Source organism: Trypanosoma cruzi, genomic scaffold (assembly GCF_000209065.1).
Source record: "Trypanosoma cruzi strain CL Brener 1047053517083 genomic scaffold, whole genome shotgun sequence".
NCBI classification, from domain to species: Eukaryota; Euglenozoa; class Kinetoplastea; order Trypanosomatida; family Trypanosomatidae; genus Trypanosoma; species Trypanosoma cruzi.
In genome coordinates this window covers 228,882-250,091 of record NW_001849564.1, presented here as the reverse complement: position 1 = coordinate 250,091, position 21,210 = coordinate 228,882, and the positions used below count along the sequence as shown (strand labels likewise).

Sequence of the window (21,210 nt, the reverse complement as noted above, 5' to 3'; positions counted from 1 at the left end):
ACAAGGCGTGCGGGAAAAAAAAGGGCATTGTGCGGACGCTACTGCCACCCGTCGAGACGCCGATTTCCGCGCCGCAAAGGGTACCACGACGCGAATTTCCCGCAGAATAGTTGGATGGAATGCGGGTTTCCATATAACGCTAGGGCGCGCACGAAAAAAAAAAAAAAGCCTATTAGGAAGGCATCGATCACTGCAAAAATGTTTACCACCACAAAGCCTTGCAAAAGACATTGCCAGAAACGCGCCCTGCCATTGGAAGCTGCTTCTCCCGTGCCCTGATTATCTGATGGTTAACCATCCCGTCGCGGTAACAGAGTCACTTTTTCGCAAAACACGGACACAATTCCATGGTAAGCCAAAAATACAGCAGCGCTTTCCCCACAGAACGGTTGTTGGCACATGGCCGAACGCATAGAACACCGCCCAGAAAAAAACACGTTCTGCTGGGGCGCAGCTGCCACACCATAAAGCCCGTAGGCGCGAGTCACCGCAACGCGCGCCATACAATCGATTCGAGAGAAATAAGGAAAATAAGTGACATAATAAAGAACCGCGCTCGCCACGGAAGGGGTGGTGCACAAACGGTGCGGAGGCAGCGTCCAGCTCCGTTGCCGAAAAGTCGAGCCACATGTCCACCTGGCTGCCCTCCAGCGGCGTGCGGCCGTACAGGAAGCCGCCGCTCCGGTCAAGGCGCGCGATGTGGCGCAGGATGGCGTCGGACTCGAACACACAGCCCTCCTTCGTCTGCAGCACGGGGTAGCGGCCGCACGGGCTGCAGTTGCGGCAGTACTCCGCCGTCTCGTTCTCGCGGCCGTACTCGCACGCCTTCAGCGTCACCGCAACGTTGGCGAGGGCCGCAGCAGCCAGAAGCTTGTGCGTGCGTGCGTTCTCGGGGTTCACACCGCTCCGCAGCGTGAGCGACATGGCGTATGTGTGCTTGTGTGTATTTTAGTGTGCCGTGTGTTTTTCAGAGCTTACAGTTGCAGAGCAGCTGCACGGCACAAGAGGAGCAAGAGAAGGCAACGGCAAAGAGATACAGATAGCACACAAGGAGATTACTCATATCGTCACACACACACACACAGCCCGCGGAATGAGTAAAACCAACCACAAAACAAGTAAAGCAATAAAAAATAAGATAAAGCGTGGGGCAACCAGCACACACACTCTCATTGCTCCCGTAAAGCAAAACACACACACAAGGAAAGAGGGAGGTCGCCCACTCAAGGCAATGGAAACGAAACAAAAACAGTTACGGTGCTCCGTCCATGCAGCCAGGCAGGACGGCAGCGGTGCGTGTCGTGCAAAAGAGAGCACCAACGGGCCTGCATGGGTGTGCATGCATACATACAATGGGCACATTATGTGTGTGCCTCGTGGGGTGAGGTGACGGTGAGGGGTTAAGACACATTATTGAGGACAATCATAAGTGTATCATCAATTACGCCTAGTTGTCGTGTGCCGTTATGACTGATTCTTCTATTCATGGTCGAATATGTTTTGAGTTCTTTCAAACCCCTGTTACTCTAATATTACTGGAGGAAAATGGAGGAGGAAGCCTTCTTGTCATTATGCGGGCCGAGGTGCTCTCTGTGCGCAGCTTGTTTTTGGTTGCCTTTCCATTTCTCGGTCCACTATCGACATGTTGGTGACAATACTTTGCTGCAAGGAGCGGCGAATAAAGGCAGCTCGAAATCACACGCCTTGACGCGGGAGCCGCAACGGAAAAATGAGTTTTTGGAGTCTCGCGGGATACAGGCATCCTTTGCCTACGTGGTGTCAGCAGAAAACCCCGCAGACGGCATACCGCGTGGTCGCGTGTTTACACTTCAGGACTTGGCGAAGGGAAGCGGCGGGGTCTTGTGGCAGGAGGAGTCCAAAGTTTGCCACTTCGTGAGTAATAATATATCTAGTACTAACAAAGTACATCGTGTCATGACAGTGGCAGTCCGAATATATATTCTTGGAGCAGACACTGAGGAGGTGGCGAACCCACGGCCTCCCTATTTAACTTTTCTCTTCATCCGTCATGTTTGACTTCTTTAGATCATTTCAGGATCCGGCCAGCAGCCCAGCCCAATATTGCTTTGTATAGGCGGTTGTGGGTTGTTATCTTTGCCACTGGGACGTTTGGCATGCAGCAAACTGCGTTAGGCGATTAATAGCTATTTGCCTCTATACGAGCACCTGTGAAGGGCGTTTGTGCTCTGGTTGCCGGAGCTTTTATTGCGTGCGTGACGTCGGCGGTTGCTTGTTTATTTTCCATTATTTATTTATTTGTATTATCGTGAGGCGCTGTTTTGCTCGATGGGGCGCAGTGTTAGGAAGGAGAACTGTTTGCGCAAACTGGCGTCACGCCGTGCGGTGCGCTTATTGGGAGAACAGCGGCTCTGTTGAACAAATGTTCAACTTGACGGCAAAATACTTTTGTCGGGATGCCGGTGGTAGGAAAAGACATGCTTAGCCCAACACCTGAAAAAGAGTGGCACCATTATTTTGAGTAGAATCCGCTTTTGGTTTAGAATTTATGGCCATGAGGGTGTAATTTCCTCTTCGGCAAAAATGGAAATGAAAAGCGACGTTGTTGAACTCAACAATAGTCCTTTAATTGTGTAGCTCCTTGTTGCATTGTTTCTCGGCAGCGGGGGATCATCGTTCCACCGTGCTAGCTCGGTGGCATGGCGTATCGTGCGCGTTTCACGCCCTCTCCTGGGCCGGGACCTCCTTTTACGTTTCCACTCGGCAGGGCGGACGTGCTCGAAGACGGTGGCCGGCTTGTGGGTTATGGGATTTATTTGGAAAGAAACACGATGAACAAGCAACAGAAAAGCAATGGACCCCCATATTTAGCACTCGATTCTGGAAATTTACATTGCGTTTCATCGATTTGGAAAGTTGGTTTATGGAACTTGTCTTGGCGACACGAGCTTGGGATTCTTGCACGTGCCGCATGCTTGAGGAATGGGCGTGTGGAAAATAATTCTTTCCCGATCTTATACATCGTTACCGGAGGCATGGCGTTTTCAAGGCGCGGATCCACGTTGCCTGCCGATGCAGCCGATGAAAGGCGACACACGCATGGAGCCCGCTGGAGAAACCGCTGTTGAAGTGAGTTCGGGCCGTTTTCCACCCACCGAGTGAATTTCGATCTCTTTTCTCCTGCCCATAGATGCGGGTTTCAGCGAGAGACTTTTTTCTGTAATTGAATACCTATATGGGTGGTGAACTCTCCTTCTCCAGCGCACACGGTTATGCCCTTTTTACCATATATATGGAGAAAGAGAGAGAGAGGGAGGCTCTGTGTTCAGGTTACGAATGGGAATGCGAACTGGAAAAGAAGACACTGTGACCCTCTTTCTACGAGGTCCCCACAACCTTATTATTACTGCATGGTTTATTCTCCCCTTTTCTGAGGGGCTTCCTTCTGCCCTTTAGGGGAAAGCATACAATCAAACATAACATGAACGAAATTATTACTCGCTTCTTTAGTTGTTCCTCACACTGTAAGCCTGAAGTTCTGGGCCGCATCCTTCATGACGTCGAGAATTTGTGTAACACCTTCCATTTCTACTGTCGTGACGCCACTTGGGAGTGACACAACAGGAAAAACTTTGCATCTATGGTGGGCTTCCTATTACTATTAAGAAGAGCAACAGCGACCACACTTCTTTAACCCCAGACAGCCGTGAACAGGCGCCACCAAATCTTTATGTCTTGCCCTTGCAGATATGGCTGACGCACTTGTACCCCATTGAGCCTCCTCTGGTGTTTCTCCTCAGCGCGGAACAAGGCTGCAGGATAGCGAGCAACCACAAATACGTTGATGCTACCGGACGTTGTCACACGCCGGAGCTAGCAGCATGGCATCCAGTTTCATCCTCACTTTGTGATGTCGTCAAGAAGCTGTGCCAGTTGCTGTCAGCTGAAGGCTCAATCCCGCTTTGTTTTGGTGAAGAAGGCGTCAGCTCACCCTCAAAAGGCCATGCGACAGCAGTCTCACAGCGATTGCGTCATGGATTAGAAAATGGTGACGATGATAAACAGACGGATGAGCATGAGAGGTGCGTGGTGTGCTTTCTCCCAAGGAAACGGTGCTCGTTCCATGTGGACATTATTGCCTATGCGATGCATGCGCAACAGATGTGACTCATTGCCCTCTGTGTCGTGGGTCGGTCAAGTTCCGTCAGCGTGTGTTTTCATGACAGTCAAGGGGTCGTCTAGTTGAAGAGAGACAAGAGCCGAGACGCCACAAAGTACTATCGGAAGTTATTCACGCAGTGAAACGATCCCAAATGGCAATGGCACACCAGTAAAAAAAAGAGAAACATCCGCAGTGATATGTTGTCTTTGTCCGCTGAAGCCTTGACAATTGCAAAGGACTTCCCTGAATTTCTCTCAGGCTCCTTTGGTGTAACTTGGATTTTATTTTCCGCATTCATTCGAGGCAAAACAACAGTGGACCGCTAAGGCATCGTTCTCATTTTGGTTGATGCCAAGCATTTGGACCGCCCCAATCGCATTGCCACCCGCAACCAGCGTCTCTGGGAGGTGGCGGGCTGGTGACGAGACGTCCCCGCCGCCCGGGCACACGCGCAGCACACGTGTCCTCCCATGAGAGGGCGGCGTTTGACACGGAGTGGGGCCGACATGATGGCACCGCGCCTCCCATGGGCCGAAGCGCGGCGGCGAAATGAAACAAGGAGGAGGGGAGACGCGGAAAAGAGGGAAGCGCGGCGGCCAGGCAGAACGGAAGAAAAAGCCCTTGCGGCGAAGGAACGCCCCGCGAGCGGGAGGAAAAAGGCCGTCACGGGCAAGCTCCCTCCTGCGGCGCGGCCATTTGTTCCACCCGGGCCACGAGGCGTCGCAAAACGCTTTTCGCTGGCGGATCTCACGAGCAGCTGGAGGCATCAAGTATCCTCAAACAGCGCTCACCGAAGTCTTCGCGGAGAAGTTATAGGAGCCGCCCCTGGTGAGAGTGTCTTCACGAAGAACCTCCTCATTCATTGCCTAGTTTTTCCTCCCGGCTATGCCGATTCCGCGGACAACGATTCCGACGGTAGCCACAAGGGAAAAGAGCAGATTTACGTTCAATTTGTGTTGGCAAGAAAATGTCCGTCACCGTAACCTTCTCCACTGCAGCACCAATCTGCCCACAGCCGCCGATTTGGGTTTCCAGAAGATCGTCTGTTTCGACGCCGTGGGAGTGCGTGAGTGCTATCCGCTTTTCTCTCCGCCGTTGCTTTCTTTGGACGCTCTTGTGCCGGACAGCCGCCCTGCAAGTATAGGCAATGACAGACACACAAGCACATGTAAATACGCACAGACACACGCACACACAAACACACGCCACGTCGTACATGCTTTGGAGCGGCGTGAACGCTGAAAACGCACGTACGCACAAGATTCTGGCTGCGGTGGCTTTTGCGAGGAGGGAAAAAAGCCTGCATTTCATTTTTCTGACATGTTGCTGGTGTGGTGTTGGCGGCATGCAGCCGATTGGGTGGTGTGTCATTGAGGGTGCCTGGGGTACGTGCGTATCGCCTCCCGCCCAGCAGCTGCACGTGCTGCCTTCTCTCTTTTGCTGCTCATCGGCCGATGTGGGATTCTTCGCCTGTGTGGGGTGATGTGCGCCAGCGGCGGAGCGGGTGCGATGGAGGGACAAGAATTGAACGACGGGCGGCAGCGTGTCGGTGTTTCGAGGACTGTCGTGTCCTTTTGCCTCCCGCTGGTTGTTATCGTGTGTGGGTGTTGCTCGGTGTGTGCTGTCTTGTAAATAACGACACACCCGCCGTGACTCCTGCTGCTATTGGTGACAGTCGCTGTGTGTTCCCGGTGCACTGTTCTTCCTTCTCGTTCCGTGTGTCTGTGTGCGTGAGTTGTTGTTGTTGGGGAGTGACTGCGGCGGGGATGATGGTGCCACTCACTGTGGATGGGTGGCGGTGTGTTTCACTTCTTTTTCCTCTTTTTTATTAGCCTGTTTTCTTCATTTCTTTCACTCTCTCACGAAGAAAGCAAACAAGCGCTAAACGCTACTGTGAAATTCGAAGGCACCAAAAGGACCAACAGCACACACACCGCCCACACACACATATTTATATGCTCTCACGTGTTGCTGCTGTGAAGGCACCCCGCACACACAACCGTCGCCGCGTGACCGGATCCAGCGGAAGGAGGAGGGAAGGAAGAGAGAGTGAGCCGCAGAGGCCCAACATGTCCCGGCGTGTGTTTACTTCCGCGGTGCTGCTCCTCCTCGTGATGATGTGCTGCGGCATTGGAGCTGCGGGAGTTGCGGAGCAGTCAGATGAAGCGAAGTTTAAATGGAGAGCCGTCACTGATGGTGAAACTGTGGACTCGTTGGGTGTTCCAGCTCTTGTTGAGGTGAATGGTAAAGTGTTTGCCGTTGCCGAGGCGCAGTGCAAGAAGAAGGATAGTGAAACCAGCGTTTTTACTGGCATTGCATCCCAACTACTCACCATAGAAGACGGTAAAGAACCGGAGGAATTTTCTAGTGACAAATTAAAGAAGACACAGATTCTGGAGAAAGGTGCTTCCGAAGGTCAAAAGAAGAAAGTAGATGTGAGCCGACCAACAACTGCTGTGAAGGAGAGTGATATTTACATGCTTGTTGGACAACACAGCAGTAAAGATTCTCAGAACAGTGGTGCAGGTGGCTGTGAACTTTTGCTGGTGAAAGGGAGCGTCAGTGGTGAGGGTACAAATAACAAAATTGACTGGAAGGATACCGAAAGTTCCCCGCAAAGACTTTTTGGCGCACAGCTCGATTCCTGGACAAGGCTCATTGGAAGCGGTGGATCGGGTGTTAAGATGAAGGATGAGACTCTTGTATTTCCTGTGGAAGGCACGAAGAAGCCGGTTGGCACTGAAGAGGACGGAAAGACTGTCTCACTGATCATATACTCGAAGGATGCTACGAATTGGACGCTGTCGAAGGAGGTGCCTGACGGTGGCTGCAGTGATCCCTCCGTCGTGGAGTGGAAGGGCGATAAACTCATGATGATGACTGCGTGCGATGACGGCCGCCGCAGGGTGTACGAGTCCGGTGACAAGGGGGATTCGTGGACGGAGGCACTCGGGACACTCTCCCGCGTGTGGGGCAACGAACACGATAAAAACGTGAAACCCGTTAGAAGCGGGTTCATCACAGCGACGATTCTTGTCGATGGTGAAGATGATAATAAGAAGAGAACTGTGATGCTCGTTACTCTGCCGGTGTACCCCGAGAATGGAGAAAAAGGCGTCCTCCATCTTTGGCTGACGGACAATACGCACATTGTTGATATTGGGTCGGTATCCGATGATGAGGACGTTGCCGCCAGCTCCCTGTTGTACAAAAGTGGTGAAACTAATGAGGAGGAGTTGATTGCACTGTACGAGAAGAAGAAGGACGATGGGGAATTATCACTCGGTATGGTCTCTGTGCTCCTGACTGCGCAGCTGCAGCGGGTGAAGGAGGTGCTGGCGTCCTGGAAGGAAGTGGACAAACGTGTCTCCAAGCTGTGCCCCACTGAGAATGCTCTGGAGGACACCTCAACTGGCAATGCCTGCGGCGCTTTTAAGATCACGGAAGGGCTGGTTGGCTTTTTGTCCGGCAACTTCTCTGATGGCACATGGAAGGACGAGTACCTCGGGGTGAACGCCACAGTAAATAAAAAAGAAGGGTCGGCCAGCACGGAGAAGGGCGTGACTTTCACAGGGCGTGGTGCGTGGGCGGAGTGGCCTGTTGGCAAGCAAGAGGAGAATCAGCTGTACCACTTTGCGAACCACAACTTCACTCTTGTGGCGACGGTGTCCATAGACGGTGAGCCGACGAAGGAGGGTTCTATTCCATTGATGGGTGCGAAGATGGATGACGATGATAAGACTGTACTCCTGGGACTGTCGTACGACAAGGAAAATAAGAGGGCAGTGCTGTGCAGTGGCGGAAAGACCAGGGAGCACAGCAGCACTTGGGAGTCACAGACACAGTACCAAGTGGCCATTGTGCTACAGAATGGCGCCCAGGGCTCCGCGTACGTTGATGGTGAACATGTGGGAAATGTGCAATGCGAATTGGGAAATACGGATTCTAAAGGGATTTCTCACTTCTACATTGGATGGGATGGAGTCAATGCAGGGAGCAAAGAAGAAGTGTCTGTGACGGTGAGGAATGTCCTGCTGTACAATCGCCCGTTGACTTTCGAAGAGATTGACGCCCTCAACCCGAATAAAGCCTCCATTTCACCTCCTGAAGATCTTACCGCAGCGGTGGTGGTGGATACTCCTTCGACAGTGGTGAGCGGACCAATTGCACAGAAAACCGTGTCCGTGTCCACTCCTGGCGGATCCACGGTGAATCATGAGTCGAGCGCAAGCTCTGCTGAGGATGAGGAGACGGTGGGAGGAACGGATGCGCAGAAGGAAGAGGTCCAGCCACATGACGGGGAAGTAAATGCCACGGCACTCAACAGCAGCCTCGGAAATGTGTCGCAGGGGAATAACAGCGATGGCGGCAACATGCGTGGGAGCGGACTGCCATCGCCGTTGCTTCTGTTGGGACTGTGGGGGTTTGCGGCTCTGTGAGGAGTGACTGGCTGCCGCGTGGGAAAATTGAGACCTCCAGCAACGAACTACTTTCCCGGGAAAGAATATTTTTGATACTTTTACTTTATTGTGCATATTTTAAATTTATTTTAATGTTTGCTACTTTCTTGTTTTAAAATTCTTTTTTCATCTTTTTCCAACGTCCCCACACCCCTTTGCTTTGTGCTTTTGGGGCAATCACTGTGGACGCTTTTCTTTTCTACTCTTCCCTCTTTAATTGTTTGTTGCTGCACTCTTCCTGTGAGGGGTGCCGTGTGTTTCCGCCCAACTGCTCCACTTGCACACCCACCGACACGCTCATGACGACGGCCCTGTGCGCCTCGCCTGCTGCACGCATGAGGCGGGGCCGCGACGAACGGCGCGCTGAGGGAGCCGTGACGTGTGGGCGTGCGACGAGGGCGTGTGGGGCGGAGCACACATTTCTTCCCTCTTGTTTTGCTTTTCTTTGCGGCCGGGGCGGGCAGACACCCGCAGCGCCACACACACAGCCACACCCTGCCGCCGTGTTTTTTTTTTTTTTGCTGCGCTCACTCTCCCGATGGAGTGACGCGACCGCCGTCATGTCTGCGTGCTTCTCTCAGTCCCCACACACGAGTGACTGTGCTCTGCGGGCCGCACTCACGCGCCGATGGGAGGGCTGAGGGGAGCAGCAACACGCAGACGACCCCGTGAAATATAAACGATGTGCGGACACACGGAGGGTCGGACGGTTGAAAGACATTTAAATATCTTTTAATTTTATTTTGCGGGCAAAATATATGCAGACAGTTCCTGGAGCAAGATGGTGGTTAGGTGCTTTTTTTTTGTGTGTGTGTGTGTTTTACTTTTCTTTTTTTTTACTTTTTTATTATTTGGGTGTGGCCGTAATAAAGGACAACTTTTTTCATTTTGTTTTTTTCTTTTTTCTTTTTAAAGTGTGAGTTGTGGAAGGGTGAAGATGAGTTTTTTTATTTTCATTTAATTTTTTAATGAATTGCCGCTGCTTTTTCTGCAGTGTAATATTATGAGTTTGAGCAGTCTTCTTCTCTTTATTTCTGCCATGCACCTCCGCTGTACAGTTTTTGTTTGTGCGTCCCTTCACATGCTCTGCTCCTTTTTTTACTTCTTTGCCTCGTGTTTCTGCAGCCACACACAACCACATGCACGCACAAAATGCAGATTTCATTCGATTTGGATGCTTCTTTTGCAGTGCGTGCTGGTGTTTGCGTGTGGCTGCTGCTTCCTCCGTGGGCATGAAGGGAAGGAGGGGAGAGGGAGCGCGCACCGCGAGTCACTCTTCCTGCGGGTGTGATGTGCGCGGTGGGCTGCGACTGCTGTGGAGGGCCGCATCTCTTCGGTTTGCGCTTCTCCGCCGTTGTGCCGTGCGTTTGCGCATGTCATTTGTTATGCGCATGAGTGCTGGGCATGTTTTTCCGGAGCGTTGGGCGGCCGCCATCTGTCTATGGCGGTTTGTGTAAGTGGACACGTGCGGATGAGGGTCAGGGCGTATGGAATGAAGGAATTTCTTGAGAAAAGGGGAATTTGATTTGGAGGGTATTTGGACCAGATTCATTTGGCTGCGGTGGACACATGCACGACGGATGTGTTTCCGCACAATGGGGGAGGATGCGACAGGATTTTCCGAAGTGGCCCCTCAATGCAGTTTGGGTTTCATAGCACCGAGGCATAGTGTTCTTCCTGCAATGGCTGGTGACGGCCCCTAGTGGACCGGTGTATTTATGCTGCTGCTGCTGCTCGAGGAGGCGTAGAAGTGCGATTTGAGGTGGGCGGCGGAAGGGCCACACATCCCGCAGTGACGGTCGTCGTTGGCCCAGCGGGTGCCTCTGAAGGTTTTGTTGGATGCAACGTCCTTATGCCCGTCTCCGGATGGCGGCATCCCTGATGCAGCCAACGAACGGGGCTGGGAGCGACGGTGAGACGCAAGCACGTGTGGATGTTTGGAGCGGCCGGCGCACCGCACGCTGAGAGCATGGCACGGTGGGGGCCGGACCCAGAAAAGGGACACCGCGTGGGACGTCAATCTTCACTGCAGCGACCGCCACCGAATTCGGATTTGCTCGCACCTTCTGCGGTCCCTCTTCCTCCCCTCACTTCTGCGCCGAGGACTGTGTCGCGGGATCCGGCAGCGAGATGTTTGGCCGCAGGAACATGGCTCGAACAAATGATTTGTGGGAGGGGGATGTGCACTGCGACGAGAAGGAAAAAAATGTTGCGAGACGACCACCACGACAAGACCGGAGTGAAGTTGTGTTTTGTCCACTTGTGCGAGGGCAGCCTGCCACCTGGTCGGTTGGGAGGATTATTTTTTTTTTTTTTTGCGTCGTTGCGCTCTCTTTTTATTCCGCTGCGTTTTCTTGCGGACCTGCGAAGGGAGATTTGCAAGAAGTTCCTGCGAGGCGTCCGTGCCGTTGTCGGAAAGGCGGATTCCCCCGAAAAACGCTACCTTTTAAATTTGTTTTGGGCGGGGAGTTCCTGTCGATTCAACGCGACTTTGTTCTGCGGATTTGATGCGTGTGTTTCCGAGCGGTTCGATCTGTGCTCCCAGTCCACTCGGATGTGGTGCGCGTCGACGTGAAGGTGCCTGCCAGCCGTTTTATTGCCTCTCCGCTGTGGCTGCCGCCGCTGCCCTCCTCCCTTCCTGAGGTCCTGTGGCTTCTTGACAAGATGCTTTGGAGAAGACGTTGCCGCTCTTATCGTCCATGGTATTTTGATTCTGGTGTCGCGGTCAGGAGACATTGAACGAGAGGGTTTGCTGCCCTCTTGTTTTATTTGTCCTCTCTGCCTGACGGCCAGTTCTGTACAAACGTGCTCCTCGGCACCTCAGTTGGTGCTGGCGGGTCTGCTCACAGTTGTCACTGGGAACCGCATGCGCCAACTCTTCTCTGCTCCTTTTCAGTGTCGCGTTGTTTTATTGATTGACGGACGCCATTCTGTCCGGCGTGCCACTTTGATTGGATTGTGTGGGATTGCTCGCCGACGTCATCGGAGAAAACAAGCCGACTTTTCACGTGTTTAATTCCATCTTGCGCGCAGGTATTTTTTTTACGTGTTCCGTTGGGCACTCAAACAGCGAGGCGTCCGGAGCTATGCGTGCGTGGAATTCTTCCTGCCATGTGGACTGCGGGCATCACCGAGGGGCTGCCACCTTGACTCCGCAGAGTTGTTGTGTCTCTTCGCGGGGCTGGCAGGGAAATTTCGTGCAGCCTGCTACTGCTGGTGTGTCCTTAGATGATTTCACTCCATGCGAATAATGTGCTTCAGCGAGTGAGGGTGATGGTTGGGTTTGTGTGCACTCTGGTTCTGTTTGCTACTTTGTGCGGACACGCAACGCTTGAGTGGTGGGAAAATGGAGCGGGGCGATGCATGGCTGCGTCTCGCCCATCGTTCACTGCACGATGGTGTGGTGCACATTGTGGTGCTGACTCTGCGATGTCACTGCGGTCTCCTGTGCGGCAATGGTGGTGGGTGGAGGAGAGTGTTGACCCGCGGCGTGACGGTGGGATCGTGTTTTCCTTTTATTCTTTTTACTTCCCTCTGCAAAGGTGCACACTCATTACTAGTGTTAGTGATAGGGAAAACAGACAACGCGAATAAAACAAAATAAAATAGAAAACGAATATAATGTGGCGGTGTTGTGGTTGGTTGCACGTTGCGTTGCTGCGGAGGCGGTGGGCCTTGGCTGCTTTACAGACAGGCGTTGCAGTGCGGCTGCGTGGCGCACCGACCACCGAGCCGTGCGAGTGCCACGCCCAACGTCATTGGGACAGCGGGACGAAACAGCCGCGACTGTCCTTTGGAGCCAGCGGCACCTGCAGGCCGCAGTTGGGCGGTGCGAGTGGGATGCTTCACCACACGGGTGTTGTGATGGCACCTCGCCGTGGCTCTTGTGATGGTTCCGACGCTGCAGCTCGACATGTGGCGGGGAGTAGAGTGTGGCCGCAGTGGACCATGAGCAGCACCAACATGAGGCTGAACGAGTTCCTTTGGAATTATGTTGGCGGCAGGGCGGCCGTTGATGAAAGACTACAATGTGACGATGGAGATGTTTGTTCAGGAGCCGGATGATTACGCACAAGACCAGCGACTTCTTGAAGAAATTCTTAACCTCACTGCGCACCAAGCGCTGGAGGCCATTACTAGGCCTCTTCAAGAAGATGTGCTCTCTCTCGGGCAACGTAGGGACTATGAAAGAAAAGGATACGATCACTCCTCTTGCAAGGGGAAAACCAAACAGAGTACTCACGCAGGTACTGACAGAAGCGAGGCGGGAGGCAGCGGAAAGGCTAAGACGAACGCAAGAAATGAAATTTATCATTTCCACTAATATCGAGGAGGTACTGTTTAAAGGAAGAGTCCGCGTCAATGAAATGAAGCTGAACGACTTTCTTACGAGGGAACTGGGCGGTAGTGGCGTTGTGGACTCCAATCGGGATGTCTTGCTGGAGGAGTTTTTCAAGGACCCCACGAAGTATATCCGTGATAAAGGAGCATTGAACGAAATACAGGCATCCGGTCATTATTTGGGTATGAAGCGAGCTGTGAAGGGTGAAGTGATCTTCGATGAGGATATACGCAAGCTTTGCGATAAGGGTGTCGACAATCTACCGGGGTGGTCAATAGCTGCTGCGGAGGTAAAAGCAACTGTTCATAACTCCACTAAACATTTCTTGGATGCAGCCGCCGAGGAGGCGAGGTACCCAACGACGACGAGCGCACCGGAGAAACTGGAGGGATGCTACGAGTCTGTGCACAATGCGAGGTGGAGTCATGCGGTGGAACTTCCGGACGGCGTGGAGCGAATGAAAACGGGGACGGGAATGGGGGTGCATGAGGGGAAGCCAGAACAGTCATGGTCGTACAAGAAAGCTGACGACACTATCGAAGAGAATGACGCTGTGCAGCAATTCGGTGCGGCACCTCCCGTGTTGATGGTGCTCGCCTCGGAGAAGGGATGGCCGTACTCGTGGAATACGATACAGGATCTCTCTAAGGACGTTTTTGTGATCTGTGAGGTGGAGCGGGTGTGGCAGATCGTCAAGGGCGATTTAACCGCGTGGTTCAGCCCTCACGGTGGGAACGACTGCAAGCCCGAGCGACGTGTGTTGATTGGGACGCCCGGGATCGGGAATTCGGTGGCTGCCGGCTCGTACCTCCTCTACCAGCTGCTGCACTGCGATGCCAAGAAAAACCAAGTGGCAGTCCACTGTTTTGGTGGAGGAGATGCGTACGTGTCTGACAAGACCACCAGAGTGGTGACAAGATACGGCGATGAGGACATGTGCATCTTGGAGTTGAGAAGTTTGAGGGGGCATGGGAGGAATGTGTACATTATCTACGATGTGGCAAAGGAGGGAACGCCGCCACCGGGACATTTTGCGCCTACTTCTGGATGGGGCATGATTGCGGTGTCATTCCCAAAGGTAACCAACTATGATGAGTGGGCGAAGCAACTACAGGCCGCGCGAATCATCGTGAATTGCCCCGACGAGATGGATGTGAAGGCGATGTGCGCCTGGATGACGCGTGATGAGACTAAAGAGAAACAGGCGGAGTGCTGGAAAGAGGTCAAGAACACATGTATCTTTTGGGACCGATTCCACGTCACGTCTTTGATGAGGAGGCGTTTACGGACGCTGTGGAGCGGTGGAGTTTGCATTGCAATCGATCAACGAGGTAACTGCGAAAGAGCACTTTTCACGGGGAGGTGAGTCGCCATGGTGTTCTGAGGATCAGTCACACAAGGCTGTGAAGGTTGTTCGGGAAATATACGCAGGCGGTGTGATCCTTTTCAATGCACCGATATCTGCTTGCCTCGAGGAACGGACATTGGAACGCTTCCCAAGTGTAACAGAATAAAATAGCTTTTTGAAGCTGATGTTGGCGTCGAAGGATAATATTTTGCCGATATTTTTTGGATGGTTTGCTTTGAAATCGTTCACGGAGAGTGCCTTTGCCAAGGCAATGGCGACGAAGCTCACGGAGTTTGAGCCGCCAACAGGACGTCAAGCAAAGCCCTGCGTCTTGAAGTTGGCCTGAACTGCATCCCAAGGGAGATGAGGTTTGCTGCCGAGTGAATATGAAAAAACGATCCGTAAAATAAAGTACGGGGTGCCGTACAAACCATGGGCCGCAAACTTTCCGCTGGTAGACGGCTTTTTCTTCTCGGAGTCCAATCGAATGACGCTGGTTGGGCTGCGGATAACTACGGCGGGTGGGCGCCACACCACCGCCAGCACTGTGCGGCAGTTCACTGAGTGTCTGGCGGCATATTTTAGTGGTTGGGAGGAATTTTCCCGAGACATGTCGTGGGGGATTATTTATGTGCAGCACGCAGACAGCACGCCGATGGATGACTGGCGGAGATGCCTGGCTCAGCCGGCCACCTCAACGTGGTGCCAGGGTCTAGTACTCTTTGCTAGAGAGGAAGCTAAGCGCCTGCTGCCCATCCGCTGCACGCGGAGAGGCAGGAGGCGCCGCACAAACGGGTCGGAAGGGCACCAGATGGAGCCATTTACATGGCTGCCCGCGGAGCGGTATTTCCATCCGCTGCTGAATTCCATCGGCGCTTATCAGCGCTATACATACCGTTTGCGTGCCGTATGTGACGCGCAACGACAAAAGCTACTGCTAAGCGGAGACATTGAGCAGCACCCAGGCCCCATAGCAGTACTCCAGATGAACGTTTCTTGCCTCACGCCGTCAAAACTCGCAACATTAATGGCGCAAGGAGCAGACATAATAGCCATTCAGGAGACTTGGAAGTCGTCGGAGCAGATCGCCAGCATGCACACTGGAGATTACGTGCTCTATGCACAGTCGCGCATCGGCAAGGGAGGCGGTGTGGCGGTGCTTGTGCGGAAAACTCTCCGCTCCAAGCGTATACCTCTCACCATCCCCCAGCATGACACCAGCCTTGAAGTGGTGGTGGTCCAGGTTGCTCTGGACCAGAACCGTGATCTTGTTGTAGCGAGTGCCTATATGAGACCACCACCGCAAGTAACGCAATCCTTCAGGCGGTTAGTAAACTGCCTTCCAGCCTCGTCGCCGCTCCTGCTGTGTGGGGATTTCAACATGCATCACCCACAGTGGGAGCCATTCTTGGAGACTTCTCCAAGCGAGGTTGCTGCAGAATTTTTAGAACTGTGCACGGATGCGGGACTCACCTTGGTTAACACCCCTGGTGAGATCACGTATGCCCGTGGCACAAGAGAACGATCCTGTATCGATCTGACATGGTCAAAGCATTTGACTGTGTCGGATTGGTCAGCTTCCGTGTCGCCGCTTAGTGATCATTATATGCTGACATTTACGCTGCATCAGGCATTTAAGGATACCATACCTTCGGCAGCTAGGATATTCTACAGTTGGGGGAAGTGCAAGTGGGATTTATTCATCAAGGACTTCGACGCACAACTTCCGGCATACGACTATAAAAAGCAGTCCACCGGCATTAAAGCTTTCACGAGAGCGCTTATAACTTCGTATCGACGACATTGCCCCCGCGGCATGCACAAGGACGGTCCCAGGCTTTGGGACGACACTCTCATGGAGGCAGAGCGGATGGCTACCGACAGCAAGGCCCGCTATCTGCAGTTACCGACGCCCGACCGTGAGGCAGAAATGCAACGGACAAGGAGTCAATTCTTCCTCCTACTCCGAGAGCGCTCGCGCAACACGTATCTACGCCGCATCAGCAAGTTAAATCCAGGCGAGCCACTCGCACGGAAATACATTTCCGGACGAAAAAAGGCATCACTTCCATCTCCCACATCAATTTTATTAGGAGATGGTCAACACACTTACAAGACAGCAAGGAGAGCAGCGAATGCTCTCAATCGCATCTTTCTTCCATTTCACCCCTCTCACAAGGCAGTTAGGTTTTCCAGAGGCATCAACAGACAGAGTGCATCTTTGAACATTAATGCTTCTCTTTTCTTTTTGGGCAGCAGAACAACAGCGAGTCTGCCGCTACATCTACTTCAGGTTCTTCACTCTCATCTAGTTCCGAGCCACAGGATAAAAACGAAGCTGCCACCACATCTGGTTTAGTTGCTCATCTTCACTCCCCTCTTGATGCAACTTTTAATCGTACGGAACTGCTTGCTGCGCTACGTAACACGCCGTATGGCAAGGCCCCCGGACCGGATGAAGTCTACAGTGAGGCACTGCGACATTTCGTCAAAGGGCCTTCGATTCCTTCTTCGTTGCATTAACCACAGTTGGACGACCGGTACGATCCCGGTTGAGTGGAAACGCGCTACCATCGTTCCACTCTCCAAACCCGGTAAGTCGCCGGAACTGCTTGAGTCATATCGACCCATCAGCCTTACCTCCATTGTGAGTAGAGTTGCTGAGAAAATGGTACTGAAGAGATTGCTTTGGGTGTGGACGCCGCACCCCCACCAGTATGCATATCGTAGTATGCGTACCACGACGATGCAGCTGGCACACCTGATACACGAAGTGGAGCATAATAGAAATCACTATTTCCAAGTGAACCTTCCCAAGAAGAGCGGTATTGGCAATCAACTCCACTACAGACCCCATCGGGCCCTGCTGGTGTTGGTTGATTTCAGCAAGGCTTTTGACTCCATAGATCATCGAGTCCTCAGTCGCTTGCTGGCTAATATTCCGGGGGTGGATTGTAGAAGGTGGCTTAGAAACTTTCTATGTGGTCGCTACGCGAAGACACGAGTTGGCCACAGACACGGCGATCGGCGTCCCATGCTGCGAGGAGTTCCTCAGGGGTCCGTGCTGGGACCGTATTTGTTCTCCCTTTACGTACACCCACTTCTCAATCTGCTGAACAGCTTTGCGGGTGTCACAGCAGACATGTATGCGGACGACCTCTCTATTATCGTTAAGGGGCAGTCCCGGGAAGACGCCATTCCCACTGCCAACATGGTTCTTAAAAAGCTGCATGCGTGGAGTCAGGAAAATGGCCTGGCCATTAACCCGTCAAAGTGTGAAGCTGCCTGGTTCACACTCTCCACGCACACGGAGTCAGATTATGATCGTGAAGGAAGGTGGCCCCTGGTAGTGGCTGGATGTCAAATCCCAGTCATGACCATGGGGGCATCGCGAACTACGAAGCTTCTCGGCATGGATCTCGATCCACGACTGACGCTAAATGTGGCGGCCACTTCGCAACGGATATCGCAGCTACGCTGCATAGCGCACAAAGAGGCGGGACCATCTCCACATGACCTACGCACGTTCGTCATTGGATACGGTGCTTCCAAATTACGCTATGGCAGCGAGCTCATATGGGCAGTAGCGACGGATTCAGCGAAGAATGAGACGCAGAAGACGTACGCAACCCTAGCACGCATTGTCAGCGGAGTTCCGAGCACTGTCGACCCGGAATCCGCACTGCTGGAGGCTAATATGCCGCCGCTCCACGTCCTTTGCCTACGCGCGCGGCTCTCAATATTTGAGAACACACGCGCATGTCAGATGGACTGGATGCGGAGACCCCCGCCTGAGCCACCACCTCGCGCCGGTTTCCGCATCTCGCCATTATCTCGGGACGAGCTATATGCCTTCGTAGACGCATACACAAAGGACTATGGCATCACCGAGAGCTCACCACGCGAAGAGCGGTTCTTTCGCAGCTCCATTCCTCCCTGGTGTGCGGCCTCCGCTCACCGGGCCACCATCGGTGTGGAACTTCCGATAGACCACTCAATAACTGACGAAGAGGAGCTGATAAGGGAAAAGCGCAGAGTCAGCGAAGAGGCTCTGGCGCTGCACAGCCATCGATCGTGGATACTTGCGACCGATGGCGGTGTCGACGTTCCCAAGTCAGCAGGGGTTGGCATACTGCTTTCATCCCTCAATTCATCGGAGATAATAGAGAAGGCCAGCATAAACTGCGGTGCACGCCCATGCAGCTACAGGACGGAATCCCGTGCGCTGCTTCTAGCCCTAGAGAAGCTGATGATTCCTCGTATCCGACACAGGCGTAAAACCCTGCTTGTGGTTACGGACAGTCAGTCTCTTCTAGCGGCTCTAAACAAGGGCCCGCTCAGTCAGACAGACTGGACGGAGGATCGGCTCTGGCAGCGTCTCTTGTCACTGACGCGTGCTGGCTGGTCCGTGCACCTGCAGTTTTGTCACGGACATTGCGGAGTACATGCTAACGAGCCTGCAGATCAGTATGCGACGCAGACTATGGAAAGTGGACAATACACGGAGCAAGGAATCGCACCTTTATGGCATACGGATCTGCTGACATGTTTTACTACCCAGCTCACCAACAAGTGGCGTAGTACCATTCGTCAAGACACTCATCGCTACCTGCTTTGCGGCACAAGGCCATCCGATCTCAGCGGTAAGGACCTGATCACTCAGGAAGTTCTACACCGTCAGGAACTGGTTCACCTCGCAGGGGCAAGGTGCGGGGAATCTGAGCTCTGGGGCCGACTATACTGGGCCGTGAGAGATTGCACGAACCAATGCCGTTTCTGCAACATCTCACCGGAACAGTCTGCATATATGCGCTCTAACAACGATCCAACTGCACCGGGGACGGACACTGTTCCCCCGTCGGCGAGGGAGGAAGACGTCTCTCCAGTAAGGAGACGGACCGTCACACGCCGTCGGAAGGAGAAATGTCCGCACTGTGATTCTACATTGACGGGATTCTCGGGTCTCGTCAGTCACTGTCGGTCATTTCATCCGGAACATCCCCCACCTCTTCCCGAGCTCAAATGTGATTTCTGTGACATGGTTTTCCCCACACGGAGAAGCACCGCACAGCACAGAAATCGCTGCGCACACAACCCAGACGCCACACAACATCGAAACAGCAGTGCCAGGAGGCGATCTCTGCTGCCGCAGGATCAGCCAGCTTCCACAAGCACGCCAATTGACCAGCAGGAAACCTTGCACCATCTGCTTCTAGAATGTCCAGGCACCTTGGCTGTGCGTCAACGGCTGGGCATTGAACAGGACCTTCGCCTCGGAAAGTTCTCTCAATGGCAGTTGCTTCATAGCAGGAAACTTTTTTCGTTGCTCGACCACCTCTTCGGCACTCAGGTGGCATTGTATAGCTAGACGCGCTGATAAGAGTAGAAAAAAACGTTGTTGTTGTTGATGATCTTGAGTAGGAAGAACGGGAAGAGGAAACAGTAGATCCAGCAGAGACAGAAATACCCAATGATCCAACAAAAGAGGAAGCATCATCATCACCACAATCAAAGCACGAAAAAGGGCCAGCAGCAGCAGAAGGAATCCCAACAACACAATCACCAGCAACGCCAGTACTACCAACGACGCAAGGACAGCCGCCAAAGGCAGCGCCATCACCAGAAGATTCACCAGTCCCAGCAGCGTCGGCAGCAACAGTAACACCGGCAGTAACACCATCAGAACAAGGAAACACACCAGCACCGGCGCGGAAAAAGGATGAAAAACAATCGGAAGATATTGACCCGGCACAAGAAAGCGAACAGCCCGGTCCTCAAGATGTCGTGTTGGTGCAACGTTCACAAGGTGTTCACGAGAGCAAGGAGTCAAACAACAATCCACGAAAACCAGCCAGCACCTCCGCCACTGCCAACCAGCGGGATGCAACATTTAACGGTCGTGGCGAACCAGCACAAGCAACATCTTCAACTAAAAGCGTTTTTGAGAGTAACGACGCTAACAGTGGCACTGAAGAAGGGATAACAAGTGATGATCCAACTGCTGATGGTGCAGGAACAAACGACACAAAAAACAGTCAAAATAAGCATGGCAATACGAAGGAAACCCCAGTCAAAGCCACGGCCATGAAGGGTGCCACAGCTTCAACGGGCGACAGTGACGGCAGCACCGCGGTCTCCCACACCACCTCCCCTCTTTTGCTTCTTCTTGTTGCGTGTGCGGCTGCTGCGGTGGTGGCCGCGTGAGAGTGAGGGAGAGAGAGCCGTGCACCGCCCGCACACACACTCGTCCTTCTCTCTCTGTGTGTGTGTCCCCTCGCATGGACTCTCGCCCTCACCTCACCCCACGAGGCACACACAATAATGTGCCCACTGTATATATGCATGCACACCCATGCAGGCCCGTTGGTGCTCTCTTTTGCACGACACGCACCGCTGCCGTCCTGCCTGGCTGCATGGGCGGAGCACCGTAACTGTTTCTGTTTTGTTTTTATTGCATTGAGTGGGCGACCTCTCTCTCTCCCTCTGTGTGTGTTTTGCTTTACGGGAGTAATGAGAGTGTGTGCGCTGGTCGTCCCACGCTTCGGCCTTTTTGTTTTACTTGTGTTGTGGTTGGGTTTACTCATTCTTCGGGCTGCGTCCGTGATGATATGAGTAGTTTGCGTGTGTGCGATTCGCTTCCCTCTCTGTCATTGCTTTTCTTTGGACTCTCTTGTGGCCCACAGCTGCTCTGCAAGTGTAGGCGCTGACAAACACACAATCCCACACAGATATGCTATGCCGCACACATGCACAATGTCTGGCTGCGGCGGCCCTCGTGAGGAGGGAGATCGGGAGACTGCGGTATGTCTTTTCGACGTGTTGCGGGTGTGATGTTGGCGGCGCGCATCCAGTGAGTGTTGTTGGGGGGTGCATGGTACAAGCACGGATTGCTTCCCGCCCAGCAGCTGCACGTGCCAAA

The 21,210-nt window shown here is 53.1% G+C and overlaps 3 protein-coding genes and 3 pseudogenes across 3 annotated transcripts, besides 12 other annotated features; 5 read left to right on the top strand and 1 right to left on the bottom strand.

Moving 5' to 3' along the window:
* Window positions 1–214: part of a sequence feature (heterozygous, non-Esmeraldo-like haplotype) that runs on past the window's edge.
* Window positions 215–447: a sequence feature (areas merged during assembly that could not be assigned to a particular haplotype. This can correspond to areas where the two haplotypes were merged or to regions with more than two copies in the genome that were merged during assembly.).
* On the bottom strand, window positions 280–924 carry Tc00.1047053508873.399 (elongation factor 1-gamma (EF-1-gamma), putative; the record flags this gene model as incomplete). Its single annotated transcript, XM_816629.1, has 1 exon — window positions 280–924. One exon carries the CDS (start codon window positions 922–924, stop codon window positions 280–282), a length of 645 nt encoding a protein of 214 aa, XP_821722.1.
* Window positions 448–14,697: a sequence feature (areas not merged during assembly with more than two copies in the genome that could not be assigned to a particular haplotype).
* Window positions 1,392–2,095: a mobile genetic element.
* Window positions 1,850–2,075: a mobile genetic element.
* On the top strand, window positions 3,461–4,201 carry Tc00.1047053508873.395 (annotated as a pseudogene).
* Window positions 5,292–5,347: a microsatellite.
* On the top strand, window positions 6,097–8,580 carry Tc00.1047053508873.390 (trans-sialidase, putative; the record flags this gene model as incomplete). The annotated part of the gene is made up of 1 exon (XM_816621.1): window positions 6,097–8,580. One exon carries the CDS (start codon window positions 6,097–6,099, stop codon window positions 8,578–8,580), a length of 2,484 nt encoding a protein of 827 aa, XP_821714.1.
* Window positions 8,675–8,695: a sequence feature (AT_rich).
* Window positions 9,544–9,571: a sequence feature (AT_rich).
* Window positions 10,535–11,176, top strand: Tc00.1047053508873.370 (uncharacterized protein; the record flags this gene model as incomplete). The annotated part of the gene is made up of 1 exon (XM_816620.1): window positions 10,535–11,176. The coding sequence occupies one exon, from the start codon at window positions 10,535–10,537 to the stop codon at window positions 11,174–11,176; it is 642 nt and encodes a 213-aa protein (XP_821713.1).
* Window positions 12,223–14,965, top strand: Tc00.1047053508873.360 (annotated as a pseudogene).
* Window positions 14,698–15,681: a sequence feature (heterozygous, non-Esmeraldo-like haplotype).
* Window positions 14,966–19,684: a mobile genetic element.
* Window positions 15,682–21,210: part of a sequence feature (areas not merged during assembly with more than two copies in the genome that could not be assigned to a particular haplotype) that runs on past the window's edge.
* Window positions 19,713–20,498, top strand: Tc00.1047053508873.344 (annotated as a pseudogene).
* Window positions 19,819–19,974: a microsatellite.